General features: G+C 37.8%; 1 protein-coding gene across 5 annotated transcripts in view; it reads left to right on the forward strand.

The window, feature by feature from the left end:
• Positions 1-9,765, forward strand: part of LOC145669732 (ciliary microtubule associated protein 1B-like) — a 253,277-nt gene extending 243,512 nt beyond the window's left edge. For all 5 annotated transcript variants that reach the window (XM_081738058.1, XM_081738059.1, XM_081738060.1 and 2 more), the window contains 2 exons: positions 3,626-3,884; positions 9,572-9,765. In XM_081738058.1, coding sequence (XP_081594184.1) covers positions 3,626-3,849 — 224 coding nt within the window. In that variant the 3' untranslated portion in view covers positions 3,850-3,884; positions 9,572-9,765. The remainder of the gene's footprint in view (positions 1-3,625; positions 3,885-9,571) is intronic.

Consider the following 9,765-nt stretch of genomic DNA (forward strand, 5'->3'; position numbering starts at 1 on the left):
CACGTCCTGAGTTTGAGTTGAGAAGGCACTGTTCTACGTCAAACAGCAGTAGCACGTCTACGTCCTACGTCTACTATAAGGCACCAACTGACATGATGGTGCTACGTCTGTGCAATATAGTGTCCAAAAGCGAGACAGCTCTTAATGAAGCAGAAGACAATGAAAATTATATATATATATATATATATATATATATATATATATATATATATATATATATATATATATATATATATATATATATATATATGCTAAACAGTACCTTATTTGTATTGTGTTTTCTATTGTGTTAATTTATGTACGTATCAATATCAAATAGCATCTTATTTACTGTGTTATAGCTAATTCCTTATGTATGTATGTATAATTATAGTACTGTACTATATGTCCAATAAAAATAATAAATACAATAATAATGAATAATCTAATAAAGAGAAATAATCAATAAACAACAATAATAAATACTGTATCAAATTTTCTATGTATCCCTCCGTATTAACCGAGTTTTTACCTATCCGAGTTAGATGCGGTCCACATTAGCTCGGATAATCGGTACTCTACTGTAAATGCAAACTGTGTGCAACCGTGAATTGTCGCCTCAAGGTGGATAAGAAGAATGAAAAATGTCCCCAAAAATGTGGTTCTTATTTTATCCTGGACAACAGTGTATTATAAATTGACCATATCTCATTTAAAAGATTCACGCATCACTAGATTACCCGGTTAGGTTGCCATATTACCCGATTTTAGCGGGTACCACCCGATTTCGGGTTCTATATCCATCCTCCACTTAATCATTTCTTAATCATGAAAATTATCCGCTTTTTTGGATTGGAGAAAATCTAGGAAGACTTTGTTGATAAAGTATTGTTATATCCAACGTAAACCGCTAAATCTCTGTGTCAATCTCAATAGTGATTGAGTTTAATTTGGACTCGCGCTTACACTCAAACTTCGAGCTATTTGCCCAGTGCATGTGCGCAGAGCCGTTTGCTAATAAGATATTTGCTCTAATGCTCAGTGGGTTTCTTTGTCTAGTTGATGTGTTTTTAATGTAATATACTGGAGGTTCTATACGAATGAATATTCATTTGTGGATGTTGTGACAAACATACCTGAATTATGACTTCATATAAATAATTTGAGTTTCTTAGCGAGATAACCGTATGAACAATATCTGCCATATATCGCTTAAAGAAAACGCCTTACAGATATTCTTACAATTACAGATATCTTACTGTAATAGTTACTTAATACTTACTTTACAATTCGAGACTCACATATGTTCAAATTAATAAAACATTAAAGGCAAAAACTAAATTCGCTTTCCTTTAGTTTCGTTAGAAAAGTACATTGGAAGTGTCCCTTAACAAAGAAATCGATTTAAAAAGAAAAAAGCAAAAAGTCCGAAGTATCCCAGGTCAGTATTTGTAATACACAAGTTAACATCAGTATTTACGGTTTAGGATCCCCCGCTTTTTTAATTTTAAAATATGACAACCCTACTAGATGCAGAAGCATTAATACAGACTTCAATGACAAACAAAAAGTACAGCGGTATATATGTTTCAGATTTGTAAAAGAATATTCCATTTACTACAGAGAATTATCTGCGAAATGCTCTGGCAATTCACCCAATACTATTATACAACAGGCATCCCAAACATAAGATCTGCAAAGCGCTGGAAATGCAGGGAAACTACTGGTGCCACTATTGGGAACACTATTGTCTTTGTTGTTTCCCCTGCACTCCGAAACAAACTTGTGTGCATCTTACCGGAACGCAGTTTTTGCAACCAAGTAAAGTAGAAGTTCCCTCCTGTCGGCCTAAATTTTCTCTAGTTCCTTAAAAAAAAAAAAAAAAAAAATCCCACCTCCTAAACTCGATAAAAATAAGTCTATAGCCCTATACTAAATTTTATTATACATTCATAAAATAAACCGCAAGCTGAAACATTAATTAAATGTCTAATTAATTATAGTAGAAATGTGATTAGAAATTTAATTTTATTCTATTATACATCATACAAAGACAGTCTACTTGCCAATTAAATATATCTGATGTTTACACTCCTTGATATGCAGTCTACAATTTGTATAAATCTTTGTTGTGAAGATCTGAGTAACGTCTCTAACAAAATATTGTACAGTTAATAATTTTTGCTTCCAATCAGACGTAACAACAGAAATTTCATTTAGGAAACCATCCCTAATTTTATTTGTTTCATATGTTTTAACGTTAATTAAATTAAAAAGATCCTTTCAGCATCCATTTGTGGAATGTGAAAGATACAAGAGTAGTCTAGCGAACTTTCCTACATTTCCATTCTATTTTATTCCTTTCCTGAAAAGGAAGAATTTTTATTCTAGCGCAGAATTCAGTTTGTATCGCCATTTGCACTAAATTTATGTCATTTTTGTACTCTGTGAGCATTGTATTTTTTTAATTTGTATCTTCCACTTTGCTTTAATATTTTTATTTTTTTATTTTTTCTCTTTTCTTTTTCACGAGAAATTTCTTTTGTATAACGGTATGTATTTTATTTTATTTATGTATGTAGTGTTTTTTAATATTTTTATTTTCTAGATTGCATTGTTGTATTGTAAATACAAAATTAAGTTTGTTTAGTTTTCACTGTTCAATGTTTGTATATTTTTGATTGAATAAGGACTTCGTCCTTGGGTTTTGGGAATTTTTAAATCATCATTGAAGTTCTTAACGTGAGAAAATTGTATTATTGAGCAAATTATTCATACTACATAGTAAGCCTATGGACGGTATATAACAATAGACTAATTATCCCGCTCAAAAATATTATTGTCCTGCAATTGAAGTATATTTTTACTTCCAGAACATTAAAAATCCCCACTCAGCTTTTTAAATGATTATTCCCGTTTCCTCACATAAGCAAAATTGTGATCTGGTTTCCCTCTATGTGGGAAATTTCCCTTGAGTTGGCATCACTGCTGGAACACTCAATTTCAGCTTGGTAGTCGTTTGCAATAGAGTTCACTAATGGCGCTATCGCCAAGTTCAAAGTTTCTGTAGTTATTTGGTTTCTGAATACAAAAAGCGTTAAACCAATTGAAATGCATTACAAATTGATGGAAATATATGGCAACACGTACATGGATGTCAAATTATGTAGGGAGTACGTACTAAAATTCTCGACGAAGAAAGGAGAGGGAAAACGACAATTTCAGATTAGATAATCGCGAAGGTTGGGCAAACCAGTGACTATCTCCTGTTTCTTAAGTTGAAAGAACATTTGGCCGGAACGTGCCTCAGCAACGACGATGAGGCAAAAAATCAGGTTAAATGCTTCCTCAAACAAATGGCGCCGTGCTATGACATGGGGATACAAAACTGTTACAGTGCCTACAAAAATGCATCAACCGAAATTGAGATGATGTAGAAAAATATACAAATGTATAAGCTTTAAAATTATGTAAACACTATTGAAAATACTTATAAATGTTTCTTTGTATTTTAAAAAAATTGAGAAACATTACTTTTTGGAATGCCCTCGTATTTGATTATATTTTCAAATCATGTGTTGTGCTAGTGTTGCGAGTCTTGTCTCTAAGTACTTAAAAAAAATGATCATATGTTTTTATTTTGCAGGTCCAGACGTTTATCTTCTTCCATCACTTCTTGGATGCAGTAAAGAAGGGGACAAAATCCAGGCACCGTCTTATTTCATTGGGGAAAAATATCGCCCTATCCCAGATGACAGAGTGAATTACCCTGGACCCACGCAATATGTAATACCGAATACTGATGTCTACAAACCATCGCGACCAATGTTTTCAATTCAACGGAAACCACTATTCCTGCTGACAAATTGAAAACGCCACCTCCTGGTGCTTACAGTCCGGAAGAAGTAAGTTTGCTTTATACTGTAAAATTCTGCTAAAATAGGTAGAAAGTACAGCAATTACACACGGAAACCGATTTTCCCTAACCAGCAAGAAAGCTTTCGGCTTATGGTGGGTGCATGGCTTTTGGCTTTCTTGCTGCACGTGCTTTCATACAATCTGCCTTTTCTTTTATTTGTAAGCGATGCTTTAGACCCTACACAGAGTGTCATAGCATTACTGGCCATTCATTAGCTATTGACTTGCCGCAAGCGTAAGCGCTTGCGTCAAGCTTGAATGAAACGGTGAATGGTAGCTTCTATGTAACTTCGTTATTGGAATCTAGCTTGCGGCATGCTTGCACGCTTTCTAATCAACTTGGATGCAAGCTTCGTTGACTTGCAACGCAAGCTTACAGCAAGTCGTTTGTAAGTTGTGTCTGCTACTAGGGTCTCCCATCTATATATTTAAAAACTTCCTGTTATAAAACAGTATGATACAGTTCCTCCAAATAAGTAGGTCTACAAAATTCATTAATAATTAGTGTATGTATGTACCCCAAGGCCCAGACAACCAAGGGAAGGTTTCCTCACAAAGCTCCGAAGCAAGCTGAGGGAGGTGGGGTAGGATTCTCAGTGCTCCGCTGCAAGCATAGAGAGGTTGAAATATCGTAGAGCTCCATTGCAAGCTAAGCGGGAAAGGAAACCACTGCAAGCTGCGTGGTTTGTGGTTAGGAACCTCTCAAAGCTCCACTGCAAAGTAAGAGAGGGGTTAAGTTCTCAACAGAGCTCCCTTGCCAACTAAGTGAACAGGAGACCTTAAATTTCCACTGCAAGCTAGGATTAGGATAGGATCTCTCAGAGCTCCACTGCAAGCTAAGAGAGTGGTTAAGTTCCCAGGAGAGCTCTACAATAACCTAAGTGGGCAGGAAGCCTCAGAGCTCCACTCCAAGATTGGGTTAGGTTAGGAACTCTCAGAGCTCCACTGCAAGCTAAGATAGGGGTTAGTTCCCAAGAGAGCTCTACAACAACCTAAGTGGGCAGAAAGCCTCAGAGCTCCACTCCAAGATTGGGTTAGATAGGGTTCTCTCAGAGCTTCACTGCAAGCTAAGAGGGGGTTTAAGTTCCCAAGAGAGCTCTACAACAATTTAAGTGAGCAGAAAGCCTCAGAGCTCCACTCCAAGATTGGGTTAGGTTAGGAACTCTCAGAGCTCCACTGCAAGCTAAGATAGGGGTTAAGTTCCCAAGAGAGCTCTACAACAACCTAAGTGGGCAGGAAGCCTCAGAGCTCCACTTCAAGATTGGGTTAGATGGGGTTCTCTCAGAGCTCCACTGCAAGCTAAGAGAGGGTTTAAGTTCCCAAGAGAGCTCTACAACAATTTAAGTGGGCAGGAAGCCTCAGAGCTCCACTGTAAGCTAAGATAGGGGTTAAGTTCCCAAGAGAGCTCTACAACAACCTAAGTGGGCAGGAAGCCTCAGAGCTCCACTGCAAGCCAAGAGAATAGAAGTGACCAGCAGAAACTGATATCGGTTGTGGTGATCCTCGGATTTTTTTAGCTGCTCCTGTGTAGCGGTGGCGCTAGTGTTTCGTCACGTGATAAGTGGTTGCGCTAATTCCTGTCATCTGCTTCTTCTAGTAATTTGTATTAGAAATTAATGCGGTGTTGCTTACAACTAAAAGCACCGTATTGATGTTTGTAAATGAGAGCACGTGCGGGATATTACAATATATTATATAGTATAAGTTATTCAGTTATTATGTTGGAGTGAATAATATATCGGCGCAGTTACGTTATTTCCAAAGGGCAACAAATGGAAACTAATATATATATATATATATATATATATATATATATATATATATATATATATATATATATATATATATATATATATATATATATATATATATATATATATATATATAGTGTGAAGTAACTGTGATGTGATTATGAGATAATTATGTAAACTCTTAACTTAATTCGCTAAATTCAATTATTTTATCAAATTACGTTTATCCACAACAGAATCATGAACTCTTAAATTTCAACGGAACAAAACTTTTATTAGTGATGTACATTTCTAGACAGCTTGAATAAGCATGTATTTGTTAATTGTCGTTTCTGAATTTGACAATAAACACGACTAGTTTCCTTCTTGCTTTTCCGCGTTCCCTTCCACCTAGCCTTACACTTTCTAGTTGATTGAATGAATAATTCATCGTTTTTCGATTAAGCAAAACCATGGGGGATTCATCGACAAGGGGTACTCGCCACAAGGTTTGGGAAGGTGCAGGATCGTGGTGAGAAGCACATCGCACCATTGGAGAACGAACAAGGCCATGTCTTAGGAATACCATTCTGTTGGTTTATCGCCACAGATTCATTTGAGCTTAACAACTGACTAGTGAAATGGAGATGTAGAACTTCGTAGAAGACGCATCGTAAAGAGAGAACTCAACGCCCCTAGCAGTTCAACAGGATTGAGATCCAGTTGTTGACTGATACCAGCGCTTCCAGGTTCCTCCAGAGAAAGTCATTCATCATCTCAGATTACCAGGATGACGCCAGTCTCATTGGAATATTAGGCTAGTGCTCATTCTTCATTTTATAATTTAATCCTTTTTTTTCTCTCTCTCTCTCTCTCTCTCTCCTTTCCCACAACTAGTCATTCTCAAAACTGAAACATTTGAATTTTATTTAAATTCAACCATAATTTTGCAGTTAAGTACTGTGTTGTGCATCAGTTTCATCCCCAATTGTCACATTTATTCAATGAGTATTTTAGAGATTATTCTGAGCTACAAACTGATGGCACATCCGCGGCACAATGGTCAATCAAAACAGTCACAGCCTGCAATTAGATATTTTACCATCGCTCAGCTAATGATTGTATTCCATGGTGAAAGACATCCTCAATTCATCTGTACGTGATGCGAAGAAGTCCTCAACTTCGCCTTGCACCACTCGCCCAATCATCAGGGAAGATCTACTCTCTCAAGAAGTGATCGAGAATGCCGGGAGAGGTAACAATTAGTGGGAGAAATATCTGGGCAATAGTGTGGGTAAGAAAGGGCAAGTCATGGAGAGCATGCACCGTTCTTACGCGATCTGTGGGCAAGCATTGTTGTCCAGCATGGTGATATAATGTCAACTAACTATTGCTGGATACTTTCAAACAAGTTTCCTGTGTATTCAGTATAGTTCAGCAGTGTAACGATCTGTATTGATTGTTTCACCTCGCCTGGTAAAAACATGACGAATCACTCGCACCGTAGACCTTTGTACCGGCAATAATACCTCTATGAGCAGAGAAGTGATTTAGAAAACTGTCCTGGACCTTGAGCACAATCCAACCATTTATCTGACCGTTTACGATTCTTATAGCAAATCCATATTGCAATGTTTTCGATAGAGTCTAATAAAACAGTCCGGGATTTAAACCCTTCACCTATTTATTTATAAAAATATATCTATATAATAATTTACAAAGTTCCTTTGTAATACAGTAAAAGGTTTCTCAGTGTTTAAAGAATCCTCAGCACACAGTAGTAGTTTCGAAGATGTAGCTATAATACTCTTAGGTTAAAGTAGGAACCGCTTCGTTCATTGCAAACTCAGGGCTAGGTGATTACAAGGAATCTTCTTTGTCCAATGCGACCGCGGGAGATAGGATTAATCCGTAGCTCAATGCAGCCCCAGGAGGAAGTTAGTTGTAGAATATCTCTTTTCCCCAATGAAACCCCCAGAGATAAGATTTAGAATACCTCCTTAGCCCAATGCGGAGCCCGGAGTGAGAGGTGTTGGTAGGTTAATATTCAATTGATAACTGATACTTCTGTCCTCTTTTATCGGTGTATTCTGAAAGTGTGGTACGTGAAGAGAGGGTCATCCATCTTCGGTTCCCTTCCGAACCAACTTCGTGATTTCCTGGTGTTCCTTCCATCGTCTGCTGGTGACAATGTGAACACAATACCACGTGGTATGAAAATGAAACATGTGTTTATGGAGGTTGTTTACACGTGAGTATAGGGAACCTTACAATATGTGACAATCTGATGCAGGAAACTTTGCTGGTTTTCTCTTACATTCAAAGAACTGAACAGCAAACAGCGATTTTTGTTGGCCGGTGTTAACTCATGTGGCACTTTTTCACCTTACTAAATTCATAGAGCTGCCAAACAGCCGTCTTGTGTATTCGTAACTCTACTGCAATCACTTTTCCCAGACTCTGATCCTGAGAAGTTCATCCGATCATGATGTTGGTTCGTGCCCACAGAGCTCATTTTGCAATGCTGTAATGCTTTCTCTCCCCAGCGCAATTTCATAAATCAACGGCGAATGGGGCGTTGATTCGTCATTCCTGGCCCAAATGCACTTTTCTTTCTCTCTGTCTTGCTGTGCAGAATGTTCCAGTTTGAATTTGTAAAGAAAAATCACTCACAATTCTATGTTTTTCATGGTACACTTTCATACTGCTGTGTTCCATAGATGGTCATTTTGCATTGGGCTCCCTCAGGCTCATGATCTCAATTGGAGTCGTGCTTGGGTCCACGTCTCTCAAGTGAGCTCGCGCCCTCTCGAGGTCGGACTCACTTCTCAATTAGGTTTTCGTTCACTCATTTTATTTGGGCTCACCTGCACTCTCACAAGGCTCGCTTTCCTCAATCGGGCTCGCGCTCACTCGAGCTCTCGCTCACTTCTTTCATTGGAGATCTGGTTTCCTCAGGATCACGCTATCTTACTTTGCTGTGACTTGCACTCACTTGGGATCGGGCCCACTTCTCTCAATTGGGCTTGTGCTCACTTATTTGATTTGGACTTGGGCTAACTCGGGTTCAAGCTCACTAATTTCGTCGCAGCTTACATTCACGCTCAAGTTTGCAAATTTTAATTGGGCTCGCGCTTAGGTTTATTTCCTTTAATTGGGCTCGCGCTCAGGTTTATTTCCCTTAATTGGGCTCACGCTCAATTATTGAACTCGACTACTGGACATGTGAGCGCTGGGTTCGTGAGTTTGGATATCTCTGGCGAGTGAATGCGAAATCTATCGAAGACAATGAGCACATGAGAGGTCAATGCAAATTAGCATTGTCTACTCTACGCGCATAATCCCATAAGTGTATCAGGGTGCAAAAGGTGAAGTGAGGAGTGTGTTTAAAAAAAAAAAACAACTTAGGAATGGACTGCTTCGCCATACAGAGGTCACATGTTTAATCATTCATTATTACTTAATGTGGAATTAAGGATACCACTAAACACTGGCTTATCTATTAATTACATAAAAAATACATGTTTTGCTAATTATATATAAATTACGGTAATTAATATGAATTCTAGTCGTCCCCTTAAGTTTTTCATGCCAGAGTTGCCCACATAAGGATCTATAGGTTGTGGTCTAAAGCAGAGATGGACACCCTCACTCATTTTTGCCCTCAAAAGGGCTGCCCTTACCCTCATTTTGGTTGATTAGAGTGAGGGTGAGTGTGAGGGAGTCAATTGAGGGTGAATGTGAATGAGGGTTAGCAAAAATGCCTATCTCTGCCTCCAAAGAGTGATGTCACTTCTCCTACCAAATTTCACTTTTTAGGGCTTCAGTATTTCATCTTTCTATAATCTTCATTTATTGTTCGTCTTTTTTCGCCTACAAAGTACAAACATATGACATAAAATGAAATATCTGTTTTTGTTTCAAATGTTCTTTTATTCTTCCAGGTTCGTTATCACGAAAAATGGGCTCCCAGCTACACAATGGGAGTGAAACACTCGCCTTGTCTTGCTAAAATACAGCCAAAAGTGCTACCGGAGAGATTCGTTAAGAAAGATACCTGTAAGAGATGACAGGCTGCTCTGACATTTTTTTAGTTTTTTCTGTAGTACATTTAAGTCAAATATTATAACCAAAAAAG

This window comes from Thermobia domestica, chromosome 14 (genome assembly GCF_964235325.1).
Source record: "Thermobia domestica chromosome 14, izTheDome1.hap1.1, whole genome shotgun sequence".
In the NCBI taxonomy this organism is placed as follows: domain Eukaryota; kingdom Metazoa; phylum Arthropoda; class Insecta; order Zygentoma; family Lepismatidae; genus Thermobia; species Thermobia domestica.